The 17,292-nt window shown below is 38.7% G+C and overlaps 1 protein-coding gene across 1 annotated transcript in view; it reads right to left on the bottom strand.

The window, feature by feature from the left end:
- Window positions 1-1,917: 1,917 nt before the first annotated feature.
- Window positions 1,918-17,292, bottom strand: part of COL6A6 (collagen type VI alpha 6 chain) — a gene marked incomplete at its 5' end in the record, with an annotated part of 53,164 nt that continues 37,789 nt past the window's right edge. The window contains 13 exon segments of the mRNA XM_084260661.1: window positions 1,918-2,138; window positions 4,089-4,360; window positions 4,551-4,644; window positions 5,502-6,173; window positions 7,224-7,314; window positions 9,810-10,297; window positions 10,974-11,010; window positions 11,861-11,896; window positions 13,328-13,390; window positions 14,359-14,421; window positions 14,548-14,583; window positions 16,345-16,395; window positions 16,832-16,894. Coding sequence (XP_084116787.1) covers window positions 1,966-2,138; window positions 4,089-4,360; window positions 4,551-4,644; window positions 5,502-6,173; window positions 7,224-7,314; window positions 9,810-10,297; window positions 10,974-11,010; window positions 11,861-11,896; window positions 13,328-13,390; window positions 14,359-14,421; window positions 14,548-14,583; window positions 16,345-16,395; window positions 16,832-16,894 — 2,139 coding nt within the window. The 3' untranslated portion in view covers window positions 1,918-1,965.

The following is a 17,292-nucleotide window of genomic DNA, read 5'->3' on the forward strand; positions in this document are numbered from 1 at the left end:
CACTGAAAAACATGAAATTTGAGCCAGCAGCAAGACTAGCCCCAGATAACAATAGCCAAATGAAAGGAAGACGTGGATCGCAGGTAGCTGAGACCTATCAGGGGACTCATGTCTCCTGGGCCAAGGAAAATCCCAGCTTTCAAAAATTGCTTTTGGTACAAGAAGAGAGATGTTTACTGTTTACTTCTCCCTCCCAAGAAAAATAATTATTTGCTTATCAGAACAAAGTAAGATCACTGAAGTTCTAAAGAAAATAGGAGATCAAATTATCTTAAAGACAAAATTTTAGAAAGTCTTATGTAAAAAACCAACCTATTTCTCCAAAAAAAGGGCAAACTCACTTCTCACGTACACCTGATTTAAGGGGAGGGAGCCACTGATTTTAAAAGAGGAGAGAAACTACTGCTAACTGTCTGTGTCTGTGGACAAACAGCTGTTAGATACAGAGAACAGCATTTTGGAAATTTAGATATTAAACACTTGAGAATTAAAAGCATGACACATGCTGTAGAAAAAGCAAACATGGGTTCAATATATTGCTTCACAGAATAACAAGATCAGCTCTAGCCCCCAAGCAGACAGCTGCAGCACCCTCCTTCACTACCATTTCCCAGTCACAAATGTAGACAAAGAACACTCCATGGCAGTAATTTTGGCAGTCCCCTTTTTGTCACCTGCAATAAAACCCAAAGGTGAAAGACCAATGCCTTCATCAACTCACCCATGCCTGCCCAGAGTCTGGGTCAGAAGCAGTAACCCATGAAAAATTTTGACCCATCCTCTGCTGAGCTAAGGCTGGCACTGTCACCTCTAGCATTGAGTTGCTCAGCGTTGTTACAGCCCTGAGGCTGGCAGAGCCTCATAAGAGATCACCCTGTTCCACATCACTGCTCACAACAGACTCCCTCTGGATGACAGTCAAAAGCACCAACCTCCAAGTTCATGTATGTTCCTTTAAAATTTGTTGGAACAAACCTGTTCACCAGTAGTTCATGCAAATTTATTGAGGATATTTTATCTATCTTCTCTGAGACAAATATAGAGAAGAACAAAGTTCCATGTGAGTACAGCCACCTGTACAAAGTGGCCCAAGATGACAAAGTTAAATGCAGATTGACTTCTACAGACGTAAATTGGGCAACAGTATAGTTAGGGTAAGTCAGCAGAGCGTGAAGGCTCAGCTAAGTCCCACCCTTTTTCAAGGCACTGCATTTATTTAAGCAGGTATCTCAGGATTTTTCTCTTTTTCTGAAGAGCAACCACAAAAATCTACTGTTCTGAAACAAATGCTAACCTTGGGTAACAAGGGAAAGGGAGGAATGCTTATCTACATTTGAGAAGCCACACTATGAGGATACAATTACATCTGTTTCAAGAACTAAGAGCAGAAGTGAAATATTTGAGAATGATTCATTTTATTCACATGTTGGATTATTCAGAAAAACATTTAAAAGCCAAGAATGACTTTATGGTAGAAAATCCTCTAAATCAAAGGGAAGTTCTAGTAAGTTTACATCCTTTCAGAGTTAAATGCTTTTTTGTATTTTCTATAAGCAGGATAAATGCAAGCAAATGCATCAAAATATTTTGACAATAGCACCTCACACTCAATCGATGTTACTTCATGAAAATCTCTGAGGTATTGTTCTATTTTATTCAGTACATTTTAAAAGTGCACATTTTGGTGTTGATGGAATGAAGTCAAGTTTAAATACTTTTATCCCTTTTAAACAACACACTGTTGGCTAACAGTTTCTCAGTACTCCACATGTTGTATTGGATTAACTAAGAAATAGTTTTAATTTTATTTTCAGTTTTAAGCTACTAGATAAGAGCTTCACAACCAAGTATTTCCTTAATTGAAATGTGGGGGCCAAGCGGCTATATAAAGCTTTCTTTCATTCCCTTTTCCCCATCACTCTGATAGTGTAACTGAAGAATTAATGTAATTTACATGTGCCTGCACTAGAAAGGTTCTATACACAAGAATCCACATTCTTCTTGTGTTTCAAATCTGTTTCTATTGCCTCCGCAGCCCCCGTACCAGAACTGACCACACATTTTCTGCTCTCTGTCGTAGTACCACTTCAGAACGTAATCCTGACATTCTCCACTATCTTGAACAAGGTCACATGCATCTGGAAAAGGCAAATAAGAGACAGATTTAATGGGAGAAAGATTTATCCTTCCCAGCATTGTAAATTGAAGGAAGAGTAATGTTCAGTTCAAACCATCAGGTAAGAGAGGTAGCCAGTGTTCAAAGTCTTACACAGATTCACTAAGTATTCATTCACAAAGCCACAGTGTTGACAAAGCTTGAAGCCCTTCTTCTGATGATTGATTTAACCAGAGAAAATGTCTGAAAAAACTAGATTTTCAGTGGCATAAACAGAAGGAATGCTAAAAGGTCTCTAGTCTTCTAGCATAGACTTTTTACTCAAATTACTGTAAAGTGTTTATTCCTGGACTAGATAAAGCTTTTCAGAATGTCCCTCTTCTTTATTCCAACTTGTTATACTGGTATCCATCAATAAAATTCCATAAATGAACATCCATAGATGGTTAAATTATCAATTATAGTCTCTTAGTGAGATCTCAGAATAATATAAATTGCATAAATTAGCCCAGAAGTAGGTGGCAGCAGCATACATTATAGCAATGTGGTATTCAGGAAGTACAGATCTAATAAGCTTTCACAAACATAAATTCAGAGTCACTCAAATTATGTCAGAAGAGCAGCTCCAGACTCTGATAATTGTACAACACTGAAGGGGAAGCACTAAAATGTAAAGCAAAATACTGACAGAACTACCCAGTCTAAAGATTAAAAATGACATAGCCCTCTCCTAATCAACTGAAAAACAATAATCTCATGCAATAGATCAGTACAAAGTACATCTCTCAAAAGACAAGTTCTGGAACTGTGCTACGTGGTTTTGTAAGCAAGTTGTTGGGTCACTAGTTACAACTCAGGGTTGGGAATGGCAGTTCATACATCTCCTATAAGCAGCTTGGATCACTGCTCACAACGTCAGTGCAATAACCCTCTACTACTCCCTCACAGGAAATATTTTATTTGTACAGTGTAAACAGTAACATATCTTCATCCCAATGAATGTTCTGTGTGACCACAGAGTTCGCACAGTGGTTAATGGGAGCACCAATCCAAGATTGTTGGAACTAGATGATCCTTGATGTCCCTTCCAACCCAAAGCATTCTATGATCTATATGCAGTTAGGCAGTAGGACAAATTCCATCTGTGCTGAGCAAGTCTGCCATTCACTGTGGTTGTAGTGCATTCCCAGAGATACAATAGCTCTTAATTCAAGATCCAATATTAAAACAGTTTTGTTAAAGCATTGGTTCTCCCTCATCAGGGATGGGGCTACCAGACATTCCCAGAATCATTTTTGAGTGGAGAGGGATGAAGAACAGAGGGACAGTAGCTGCAGCAAAGAGCTACCACACCCAAAGCTATACAGACACCATTGCACTTCTATTCCACAACAATTCTCTCCAATTGTAGTCCAACCAATAAAAACACTCAACAGAGTTAAAAGAATGTTGGTGGCATATTATCTCATAATCAGCTTCCTATACCTATTGTATCAATTGGCAAATCTGTAAAGAAAAAAGCATAATTAGGAAGTAAAGTAAAAAGCATTACAAATACATATTTTGATAGGATACCTCTACTAAGGGATCCAGTTCTTCCTACAGGAACAGAGACGTATATAATTCCTCAATGTTTAGCTGAGTTATCAGCAGGAATAGCTCAGTAATTACAGTGAAACTTGGGGATTTAAAGTGATCAGCTGTTTTAGTAAAGTGGGTTGGAACTTCAGATTATGTTGTTACAAAATGTTACAAATCAAAGCTGGAGTCATTATGACACCTGCAGTTCAGCCTTTAATTACAAACTCTTACTGCATAGATTTGGACTGAATACAAACATATGGTGGCAAAACACATTGGAAAATATAATTAATGGAAAAGCTTTACGCTGTGTAAATATTGGACTGACACCTTCACAATTTAAAGTCTTTTCCCTGTATTAAAAAATAAAATTAATATTCTGAAATCATACCGTAATCACTATAGACAGCTCTTGTTTCTACTGTTGCCTCTAACTTTTCTTCATTCTCCTCCTTAGTTTCTCCATACTCTTGTGCCTTTTCTCTTTCAGCATCTTCCTCTGTGAAATATTGATTCTCCTCATAATCATATTTCATTTCTGGCACTGTGTATACACGTTCTGTGGTGGTCTCTGTAATATTCTCCAGGACTCTACTTTCAGTTCTTTCAATGTCTTCTAAACCACGACTGTAACCAGATTCATCAGTTCCAGGGAAAGGCATCCTTCCAGGGAAAGGAAAAATAAAAAAGTATTTGAGCAGCAGTATGAAAAAAAATTATCTACTTCATTCCTTCTGAATACTGTGAAAAAAAAATTTGATCCTGTTTCTGTTAAAGCTACTTTGAATAGAAATACTAACCCAAATTATGTTCAGAGATACACACTTAGAAAGTTTAATAGGCAATTCCAAACCTTTCAATCATAGACACTTCCTGTTGTATGTCTCCCTGATCTAAGTTTTCACAGTCTTCTTGAAGTTCAGGTGAAGGATAACTGTTCATTTCTTCTGTTGGGAAAGCACAGACAGCACAGGTGAGTTTTAAACTCCTCCAAAGCCCAGTATGTTTAATAAAAAGCACCACATGATTATTTTTTTGTTGGAGTTTGCATCTTTCATTAAGTAACACATCATATCTAGACTGACTGTCACTATGTCCAGGAAAATGAAAATTGTATTAGAGATCAGCTAGATGACAATGTCTCCTGAACCAGCCTTTTATACTTTTGCCTTGCTCTGTACTGCACTATTTATCTTTCTATACCAACTTTGACATCTCTAAATACATTCTGCTGATGAGGATTTTAAATCAGTGACCATTTCCTTCTCAACCTTCTCATTTGTTTTTTAAAGCACCTATGGTCTGCTGATCTGCATTAACATGCCTTAAAAAGTTAAGTTCTTTCTTTACAGAGGAGGAACAACTGCAGTAAAGAAAGGATAGTGCCAAATCTGCTTAATGTTTAAACTTGTATCTGCCCCAAAGCATAGAAGTTCAGTAAGTCTGGACCTGCCAATGGTCAGTGGAGAAATGTAGGTCTAAATCACAATAAAACCATGTTCTCTTAGCTGAAGAATGGTTTTTCTTTAGTTAAAGTGTAGTCAGCAAAGCCACACATTAAATACAAATTTAGGACAAAAAGGTTATTAAAGACTTGGACCTACGGCACCGTTAGAATATAACGCTGTTCTGTCATTTCTGGCACTTCCATTAGTGTCCAGCATCTGCTGCAAACTAATGATAGGCTGGGTAGCTAAATCATGATTAGAAACTGAATGATAGTGTATATTCACTGACTACCTTCTTCTACACATGTTCCTCTTCCTTTCCACAACTTAAGCAAACGCCACTGCATGCTACTTACGTTGCAGAAGATTTAGAAATGCTCTGGTAAACCTCTGAGCATACACCACCTCAGATGTCGAAACCCTGCCCAAGGTCAGTAAGTGCTGGTCTGTGGGGGAGCTTGACAGCTCCACCAGCTGATTGTCACTCACATCCTGTCCAAGCACAAGAGTGAACAAGGTGAATCCTTGGCACTTGGCTCCGAGTGAAACCTCTCTCAGCTTCTCTCTGTCCCACGTGCTTGTTTTGCCTCCAACTACCGTGAATATGACCCTGTGCTTTCTCTGTCTGGGGGCTTTAAAGAATACATTCTCAACTGTCCACTGTAGTGCAGAAGCAATGGCTGATGGTCCTTCCAGTTGGTGAACAGACTCTTGGATATGTTTCTTCATCAAATCTTTATTGCTATACGTGATTAGATCAAACTCTAAGGCCACAGGGGTCTGGTTTCTGCCAGGCAGGAAGCCCCTGGGAGCCTGCTGCACCAGTGCCACTCTGATGCCTCCGAATGATTCGTCTGGCTGAGAGGAAACGACAAACTGATCTACCATGTTGCTCACAAAGTCTTTGGCTCTCTGAAACTCTTCACTGCTGATGCTTCGAGAGCTGTCCATGATGTAAGTGATGTCCATATCCATCAGAACAGGGGGAGAGAAGGGCACCTCACAGTTTGCACTTGGTTTGCATTTATCTAGAGAGGAAGAGCCAACAGATAGCAATTTTAGCAAATTCTAAATTTTAATTTAGCAATTTAGCTACATTCTATTTAGTAATACAGCAAAAATCGAATCTTTAGGAAAAAATAATCAAACAATCATATTAATGTATTTTATTTTTCTTAAATTGTGATTAAAAAAATAATTTGTCAACTTGAAATCTTGTTCTGGTAAGGAGCAACACATGAGTCTTGCTGAACAAGGTTTTGAGATACCATGGGAAATTATTCAGGCATGAGCACAAAAGAACTTTCATAAGGCAAAGCTTGATGTGTAAGAGTTCCCTTGAGAAATTCTCTTCTGGTGAAATCTAAACATTGTAAAGGACACTAGAACAAATTCTATTTGTCATCTTCAGCCTTCTGAAACATTATCATTTAGTAGCTTCTTCCCCCCTAAAAATGCAGAATTTACAGTAAATGAGCCTGGTTTCCCAGAATCATAATGTTATTGTAAGTGCATTTCTGTTAAAAAGGAAATGCCAAACACGGTAATTAATTTTACATGGCTGAGACAGAAACTAATTAAACAGCTTTTTGTGGTTTTTAGATTCTAATTCTTATCATCCACTGAATGGGAAATTCAAATTGTAACTTCTCAGCAGTGGTAATCTGTAATCAAGGATTAAGGAGAGCAAGGAGGCCCAGTTGCAGAAGGGGTTAAACTGGCTGGAAGCAGGAATGCCAGAGTCAGAACAACTGAATGTGAGCACTCAGGGAACACCTTTGGGCACCAGGGCAGGGCTGAGGCACCCCACACAACCACTCCCAGGATTGGTGCTGGTGCAAGTCTAAGGTGTCAGCTCTTAATGCATCTTTGCAGACTCCTTGTGAAACTGCTTTTGACAGAAGGACTCTGCCCAAAACATTGGTCCTTAAATTATTTTTTACATTTTTAAGAACAAATATGTTCAAGCAGTACCATAAAAATTTTTCAACACCACACTGCAAAATAAAATCTATAGAAATTGTTATTGAAAGGGTAAAAAGATGGATACAACAGCTGGAATTTGTAAAATGTCTTACCGAAGCAAAGTGTACAATCTGTGACGCTCTCCAAACTTTCGTCCTGCTGTCTTTCCCAAACAAACAACTGAAATCTTCTAGTATCATCAATCTATGTTTGAAGCAGACACAAAATTAACATTAAAATGATATACATGAAATTCTTATGGTTTATCTTTGATCTTAATACTTCATGTTATTACTGCTTCTCTGTTAAAACAGATACTGCCTGTAACTTGGTGGTTTCACTGTTACTGTAATATTGAACATGTACACAGAAAACTTTCAGTTGTCACTCTGGAGCATTCTGATTTCCATGGAGCATTTCAACTAAAGCTTTAACTCCATGCTGTGAAATACATAGATTGCCAGGTTAGTGTAGCAGCTAATGACAATGAATTGGTTCTAACACAGCTTATTAACTAAGAGTATTACATTAAAAGAATCATGATAGATTCAAAGCTAACATGGATATTTCTGCATCACGTTGAACTTAGGTCTTCTGTTCACATCCATTTTATACACAACCTTTCTGTTCTTCCTAGATTTTAAATTAGTTAGGGACTCAACTTTTATCCTCTATTTGCATGCACATGGCTACCTGGGTCTTGACTGGCACGGCTGTGTGCCACTATACTACGAATGAGAGAGCAAATGAGTCATCATGGGATTGCAAACTCATGGTTTAAACTCAGCTTTTCAGTGAAGGTCACCATATTCTCACCCCTTGACAACACAGAGCACTTTGTTCTAGCCTGAAAAATACTTTCTTTGAAAAAAAATAGGTATGAATGGAAATCGCAGCACAGGTAAAAGGTACTAAGTTTTGCTTTGGAGAGACTTTTTTTTGCCAGTGAAGGGCTATCACTTTTTTTCTTAGGGGAATTCTATAAATGGCAGGATCTCCTATCTCACCTCTTTCTGGGACAAAGAAATTCTCCACAGTGAAGATGTTTTTCTAGGGAGAGAAATTTCTAGCTTTAGAAAATTCTTGCACTAGAAAAACCTATGTGTTGCCTGTGATCACCCAAAAAAAAGATCACCTTGCCCAGTAGATGTGACCACAGAAATGCTTGAAGAGCCCTAAAGAAGTTCCAATACCATCCTAAAATTTCACTGACCATCCAAACCCAAGAAAATGTGATTCAAGAAAAAATACATTTCATCGTGGGCTAAGATAAATCAAAATGGCTGCAAAATATCACAATATTTCAGAGAATGAGCCATATATATAGATAAGGTAAAATGGCGAGGAAAGAAATAATTACTTCTTTGCATTAAACTTAGGCTTTGCATATGGTATACACAACAATTAAATTCTGATTAATGTCCACAAAGGACGGTCTAGATAGGCTTTTACAAAGGAATTAGAATTGGGAGTGACTGCTTAAGTGGTCTTCAAACTGAGGCTCCTAAACCAAACTAACTAAAGCCAATAAGTAAAATCATGAAGATTGAGCCACTTCTCCACCCCAAGGACAGCGAGGTTGGATGTCTTCCCATCACTATAACCAAGAAGCAGTCCTGGTCAGTGAATTCTTTGCCTTTCTGTCTGCTAAGTAGCTTTTTTAAAACTTTTCTACTCTGAAAGCTGATACATGGAAGCTCACACCTTTGTAAATACCAGATGTCATCATACGCATTTGGATTCGTAATCTCCTTATACTAAGTAAACAAAACACTGATGCTTGTTCCTGTTTATCCTGTGGAATAACCCAGTGAATAAGCTATAAGCAAGCTTCCTGTTCATATGCCAACAGATTTTTTTCATTCTGCTAAATTAACATTCAGCCAAACATGTCGAGTGATTAATAGGTATGAGGCTGCATGAGAATAAATGCAATATAAAAATTAAAGGTCTGACTTAGGTGTTACCAGATCAGAATTTAGACTCCAATTTTTGCATATCTTCCCATGTGTAAGTAAACCTGTTTTTTTTCTATATGGATAATTTTGAAGAAACAGCAGCTAGAAGGAATTTTATTTTGAAAAAGTTCGAACTGAGCACAGATGATACAAAAATAAATTGAAAATGACATTATGAAACCTTAAAAAACTTAATTTCTTTCCTTTCATACCTGGTAAAACAGATCACCTAATTTTGTTTATTATATTCTTATATGTAGTCATATTTTAAAACAAAAGTTGTTACTTTTCCCCTGTACAATGGCAATACAGCTATTAAAAGGGGGTTACTTAATTTCATTTTCTTTGAAAAGAAAACTTTGTACTTGAAGCTTTCTACTAACACTTTTTCTACAAATTGTGGCTACAGTTTGTTAATTAAATGGTTAGTACATGTCACAGCTTCCAAAGAGAAATGGTAGATATAACCAAGTGAAATTAACACATTCTTATTGAAATTCTGTGACAGCCTAAGAGCACAAATCATAAATAATTGGTATGCAGAAAGAGGTCAGATAGCGATCATTATGGACAAGTGAATCAGCATTTCCTTGTTAAAATAGCAACCTCCAGTACAGCCCTCTCAGATTGGACAGTTCCTGTAGAACTTAGTAGCTTGAGAGCACGTTTAGCTCAAATATGAGTATATACTAAGGCAATGGATGACTGACTCAATTTGCTATAATTTGTCTATCTACTTACTGAGAAGGCACGCCTGACGTTTGGCACTTCACTGAAGGCAATAACCACTGGAGTGATATCCAAGGCACTCAACTCAAGTACAGCTGTGCTGATGGCAACGTCATCCTGAGACGGGCCATTGGCAAAAAATAGGGCAACTTTCCTCGTGAGGATTCCCTGGCGAACGCGTTTGAAGACGTTTCTTGCAACAAATCTCATGGCTGCTCCGATGTTCCGTTTTCCAGTGGATCTCTCTAGTGGTATGCTCTGGACTGCTTGAAGCAGCAAGCTGCTCTTTTGGAAGTCTGAGAATCGGATGAGATAGCGCGTGTTGGTATTGAAAGAAACAACAGACACCCGAGCGCCTGTTGGGCAATTGCTTGCACTGATCTTCATTGTCTTCAGCAACAAGGTAACAATGTTCCTCATTCTTTCAAATGCAGCCGGTGTAACATCTTCAGACATGTCAAAGGCAAATACCACTTCAGTTGGATAAACTGGGCACGTGTCTGGATATTGGAATAAAAGCAACTGTGTGAGAACCTTTCCACAATTCCAACATCGCTATTTTTTTCTTCAAGTCATGAAAGAATGGACATGCAGAGACCAGATGGGCTTACCTGATGAGCAAGCTGGAATGAAGAGGTAGAGAGCACATAAATTATTTTGGACTAGTATTTATTGAGAGTGAAGTATTCACTTGCTTTCAGCAAAGAGCCTGATCCAAACCTCAGACAATTGACAGAATCTGTCCATGAGAGACACTCCTCTTCCACAACCAAATATTCCAGATAGTGCCATTTTACTAGATGTGACTTAAAGAAATTATTCTGGGTTCAGCTGAACACACAAGTCAGAGAGAATGACCGTTCCAGATCTGGAGGACAGGTGGCATACATATTTGTTTTCTCAGAGAATTCCCTAATGCCAAAGAATTCATTTACTCTCAAATGGAGACAAGAGACATTTGTTACAGTTTTTGTAATTAAGAGGGGAAAAATGAGCAAAAAAGTGTAAGCCTGTTTCATATACCTGCTTAAAATCCCTCACAGTTAACAACTACCAGTCATCATCAAACTCGACCCAGATGCAAAGTAACAATCTACAGCGTTTCCAAGGGAGCCCATTCCATTTAAGAAGAATGACTAGGTGGAATTAGAGGTAAAAAAGATTCTTCCTACTTACGGCAGTTTTTTCGTGTAAAATTCACAAGTTCACAAGGCTGCAGGAGCAAAACAAAAAAGCAATTAATGGCAAATCCCAGACCAACCCAATCTGGGAATCTTATTATTGGTTTGAGCTGAAGGTCATATCGCAGCTCCTGAATTAACTCTCACTACAGTAAAGCCAGAATCACAGATTCCAGTTCCTCTCTATTTCAAACAGTGCAGGGGCTCTGCCCCTGCTGCAGAAACTAATTTGTTTGGGTTTTTCTCAGACATGCTCTGTTGACATTTAATTGTGTTCTGGAGTATTAAGCAACCATTTATCCATTCTTTATTTTGTGTAATAATCTGGTTTAGGAGGTCATCAGGCAATGGAATTTCTGTAGGAGACCAGGCATTTCAATCGCAACTCACACAGGAAGGAAGGGAAGGACTCTTTTTGGACACAGAGCACACGTGCAATAGGATGTCTTGCAGACAGTTGTTCACCCAAGAGTTAGATGGAGTCTTTACTCAGACGTGCTCATTTTACAGGGGAGCTAAGGACTCTGAAGAAATCCTGCCCTGCTTTTCCCAGGTAAAAGAGCTGTTGCTGAAGAAATGCCTTCATTTACAAGAGGGTGAAAAGTAACCCTAAACCTGAGGTGGTGTGTGACCTGATGTGAATGAAAAAACAGATAAAGGAATATTAACAGTCCAACAGTGTGTAAAAGTTTAGACACCATGCTACTCCCTGTGCATAATTATTTCTCAGTCCTTGATTATTTGCAAAAAGTAAGAACCCACTGCACTCTGACAAGTATTTGAAAAGGATACAGTTTTCTAACAGCTAATTGAACTCATTGCAGTCAGTGCTTATAAATGTAAGAAGCCAATAGTGCAATTGGCTGTAAGGTAATTACTTACTTCCATTAAAATGGTGCCCATTGGTCCCTTGGCACCCTGAAACAAATTAAACACAGGTCCAGAAAATCAGTCCCTGGTAACGTATTCCACCGTAGCCCAGAGAAAATGCAGACATGCAGTGTTTCCCTGATAACTATTTTTGAATTTGAAATAAGAGAAGACATCAGTTCCCAGTGCAGGTTTCTGTGGACCTGTTCCCAGAAGAGTTGCAGACTAGTTCTCAGACATATTTCTCAGTCCATTTTCCTTCATGGTTTTACAAATGTTCAGTATTTGTTGCCCTTGAGGGCTAGTATAATTCAGAATGAGATTTCCTTTCTAAACAGCAATTTCTATGTTGTGGTTCTGTTTTCTGCATCTTACACAATTTTCAACCTCTGATGTATTACAGGCTTGGCCTTTCCTCTTGCAGGGTGCAGACCCCACAGTCCTCTCTGGAGAGATCCTGCAAGACCCTACACACATGATGACTGCTCAACCAGTCTAGCTAGCTGCAGCCTTCTCCTTGGGAGCTGTGGCCAAATGCTAGGATTCCAAGTATCCTTTTTCAAAATAAAAGTATTGTTTAATCTTCATAACAGAAATAAAATGCAGGTAAAAGGACTCTTTTCAAGGCAGTTTGAAAGTTTTCATTGTGTGCGCGATTCAGATGTGTAGTGAGACTACTGACATTTTTTACTTACTTGCAGGGGCTGCAGGGAGATGTACCAGGAAAACTCCACATCCCATAACCTTTACCTTAGCATCCCTCTACCATAACATTACAGTTTACCAAAATCATTCACTTCCTTACACCCCCAAATTACAACCCCCATCTCCATATTTGTTGATTCCCCCTCCAATTAACCTTCCATTCCTCCATCTTCTGCCTGAGCTACCTTGTTCATCTCTTCTGCTGTCCTGCTGCTAGCATCATCACAGGCATTGCATGCTTTTATTTCCTTATGTATCCCAACAGGTCCCAGCTCTTCTTTGGTACCATTCAGCAAAATCTTACTGAAACCCAGTCCTTTCCCCTGCTTATATACAGAATAAAACTTTGTGTTGTATAAAATGCAGATCGCAGACGCTAGAAAAATACATGAAGGGATTAACAGGTTACCCTTAATTTAAGCTTTAAGTACGCACTTGTAATTGCAAGTCTGATTTTAAATAGTTTTTCTTTTTAAATGAAAAATGCCTCTACATTTTAGTATTCTCTTCTTATAAAATTAGATATTTACCCAGCCTAAAGACAATACCAAATACTGTGAAAGAAATTCTGTCCTGCCTTGTACTGTTGCAGTTCCATTTCCAACAGCAGATGCTCTTGTGCATGCATGTCCACAGGCAAGATGTAACTCTATACAACTGCCAGGCTGATTAAGCATAGTTTACCAGATGAAACATTATTAAATGTTCCATTAATCTAATAGCAAGTATAAGATAAATCTAAGAATTAATTTTTTTCTAATATACAAATATTACCATAGGTCCTGATGGCCCTTGGTCCCCTGGATCTCCTGGGGAACCTGGTGTGCCAGCATTACCCTAAAAATAGAAATACACGTTTTATTCTTTATTATTGAACACACAGGCGCAGAATTTCAGCAGAGAAAAGCCTCTATAACTATATTGTGAGTTGGATCCTGCATTTCCATAAAGATAAAGTACACCTGTCCTGGTTTTGGCAGCGGTAGAGTTAAGTTTCTTTCTAGGAGCTGATGTAGTGCTGTCTTTTGGATTTAGGATGAGAACAATGTTGATAACAGACTGATGCTTTTTACTCATTGCCAAGCAGTCAAAGACTTTTCAGCTTCAGCTAACAAGAATGAGGGGGGCACCCAAGAAACTGACAGAGGGCACAGACAGGACAGCTGACACAAACTGACTAAAGAGATATTCCATACCATACAACATCATCTTCTGTTTATAAATGGGAGTGGGCTGAGGGGCAGCTGAGGGTCTTGCACAGCATCAGCCGCTGAAGGGAAGTGGTGGATGAATTCCTTGTTTTGCTTTGCTTGTGTGTGTGGGCTGAGAGGGTGAGTAGTCATGAGGGTCTTGCCAGCAGCTTGGGGGAGTCCCGTGCAGCATCAGCTTTCGGTGTGTGCTGTTCATTACTTGTTTTGGGTATATATTACGAATATTTATTATTATAATCTATTTTGTGTGTGTCCTATTAAACTGTTTTAATCTCAACCCACAAGCTTTCTCACTTTCACTCTTCTGATTCTCTCTCCCATCCTGCCAGGGTGGGACGCTAGTGAGCGTCTGTGTGGTGCTTTACTGTTGGCCCGCACTAAAACCGTGACAACTACCCCTAAGAACTATTAGCAATGAAGGTCTAAAAAGTTAGGCCTGCATTTTCTCAAGACTGCCTGCCCAAGATATGGCAATGAAAGATCACAGCAGGAACCAGTTTAAAAAGTTTCTTTGTGAGGAAGCACTTAAGACATACGGGCTTTACTTATAGAACTTTACTTTTATCACAGAGATAAAAGATTTATCATTCTTACTCTTCTACCCCTAACTCCTTTGGGTCCTTCAGCTCCGGGAATGCCGGGGTCTCCGTCTTCTCCCTGAAAATTAGTGAAATCCAGAACTTTAGAGGAAAGGAGAAGACAGATGGGAATACAGATACACTTCCAAACAGGAATAATGTATAAAAAAACATAAAGAAAGCAAACATGCCCATTTAATCATACCTCTGGACCAGGATATCCTATCAACCCAGATTCTCCCTACCAAAACAAAGGTTAAAGACTTCATTAAAATCTAGAACGTTGTGATCTGTTAGTGTTTGGTGTCTTTAAATAAAAAGTAATTTCAAAATTATTCGTCGCATTCCACCCCATTCAAGTAAGAGTTGCTGCAAAACGCTGTACCCACAGTACTAAACAGCGATACCCTAGTATTTTGTTGGCGTATTGGAGTCAATTCATTGTTTTCAGTTACTTCAAATTTTGGTGTGTTCTTTTCTTGTGTATTGAGACCAAACAGAATTAGAGTGTATCTTTCTTTGACATTGGGGTAACTATCCAAATTCACACTACTTATGTATGTCCTTGTCTTAAGAGTTCCCTCCCATGAAAGTTGACATGCTTGTCAAACATCATACAACTTTACCCACAATTTCTAGAAAATCACATGTGCACAGGCCCCACATTACACCTTACAAAGGATAATGTGACTGTGAACCCATATAATTAATAGCAATCTTAAGTTAAACCTTTACTAAAGGCCTTTCTCTTAACTATCAGGGGAAACTCCTTCTTGATCACCATTCCAGGGTAAATTGGGGATTTTTTTTTTTATTAATTGTTTTAATTCAGGCCCTGTCAAACCCTAGGGAGACATGTCAGTGCATAAGAAGGGCTATAAGTCAATCCATTAAAAAAGTAAACAATGACAAGAAGATTTAGCAGAAACCTTTTTTCTTTATTTCTTCTAACAAAGAGGATGTTCCCTGAAATGAGAAGTGGGACATTCCAAGAGATTAAAAGAACTAGTCTTGCATATAACATACATATAACCTGTGAAACTCTTCCATCAAAGAAAATTGTTGGGGCTAAGAATGTAAGAAAAGAGATTGGATAACAGGCATCAAGAACCATTTCAATAAAAAAGCCATTTTAGGGAAAAAAGCTCATCACCTGGAGAGGCTCCTGGGAAACCTTTTATATCTTTTGTGCAGCACTCTGCTTCTTCCACAAAAGAAAAGAGAGAGAAACAGATGGGCCTCCAGTGAGGTCCATTGGACAACTTCTGTTTCACAGGCAACAGGAAAGGACCAGTATGATAAAACCAGAGAAACTCTTTGAAAGGAGGAGTGCAGCTGTTTCCGACATCTTGACCATTTTGCTCACAGAGTGACCCATTGGTGCCACTGGTACCATGATTTTGATCTCAACCTTTCTGTGTATTTTTTTTTTTTATTGGATTCTTGTATAATTTTAGAGGAGGTAGCCATTTCACTGCTATTTTTTTCAGGGCTGTGACGGGAATTGTAATAATTTCTAAATATGTAACAATCCAGAGGTTAAACCTCAGATCTTATTGTTGACAATAAGAGCAGAAGGAAGAATATTTCACATTAAAACAGAGAGGATGTTTAGAGAATATCACCCACACCTTGGTAGTTGAGGGATCCCTGCCCTGAAAGAAGCAAAATTATAAAAAGTCCAAGGTGGCTGGCCCATAAAGACTTGCCAACAAGAGTGGCTAATCAAGCAGACTGAATTGGGGATAAAGCACTATATAGTCCAAGATGTAAAATCCCCCATATCCATACTCACATCAAGGGAAAGAATGAGAGTGGTTCGCAAAAGAAAATCCTATTGCAAAATTTCTTACACAGATAGTTGTGGGCAGACTGAGCTTCTTCCTGAACCTCAGAATTGCACTGTGAACGTGCTTTACATTTCTTCTGAATTAAGTATGGTCATGTTTGGTTTGACTCTGAAAAATGCAGACTGTGAGGCATCCTGACTCAAAGAACTCACCTTTTCTCCTTTGTTTCCTTCAGGACCGTAGGCATCTCTGCCATCCATGCCCTACAGAGATTGATTATATCATGAGTTAGCTTTTAATATAGGATTAGATTCAAATCCAATTCCATTTTGGAAAACAGCTCTCATTAAATGAAGTGCCCAGGCTGTTAAGACTGATGAAGTAGGGCAAGCTATCACAACACAGTCTAAAACCAGCAGAAAAAAGGGCCAAAATCTGTAGAGAGAAAACAAGGATTAAGGCTACAGTTCCTCTTCACTGTGTGCCTCACCTCAAGAACATTCTTTCTCTCTCCTAGAAAACCTGAGGGATAATGTATTCTTTTCAGCCCATCAGGAATCTGGTGTCCATAAGGAAACTCAGAACCAAATGTGAAATAATTTTAACTGTGTTAGAGAAAATAGAAGGGAATGAACTATTCTGATTCAGATGGGTAGGTACTAAACTAAAGGGGCCCTGTGTTAGAGCAGAAAGACTCACAGGCATGCCTCTCAATCCAGGTGGTCCCACTGGGCCCTTCTCTCCAGGGTCACCAGGTTCACCCTGTTATAATTGAAATACAGAAGTCATTAGTTCAGATCATTTGGGATAACTCTTCTTTCTGAAATGCAGACTTGCCTGTGGACTGAAGTTTGCTTATACATTTTATAGACTATTCAAAATCATTCCACCACAGACCATGTTTCATGGAAGGTTCCTTGGGGTGAAACTGGAAAGTACTCAGCAAATGAGAATACACTTAGCATTCACGCAGATAAACCCAAGTCCTTCACTCAATAAAACTACCATTGTTATACAGAATAACCAGTGAAAAGAGCATTTTCTGAAAAATTCATATTAATGGTAGCAGTACGCAGCCAGGAATACTACCAGCCTGAAGCATCTGTTGAAAGACTCCTTCTCAGACAGTCTGCACTGTGCTTAGTCCTTGCACAAGCTTC

Source organism: Gallinula chloropus (genome assembly GCF_964237585.1).
Source record: "Gallinula chloropus genome assembly, chromosome: 2".
Taxonomy (NCBI): domain Eukaryota; kingdom Metazoa; phylum Chordata; class Aves; order Gruiformes; family Rallidae; genus Gallinula; species Gallinula chloropus.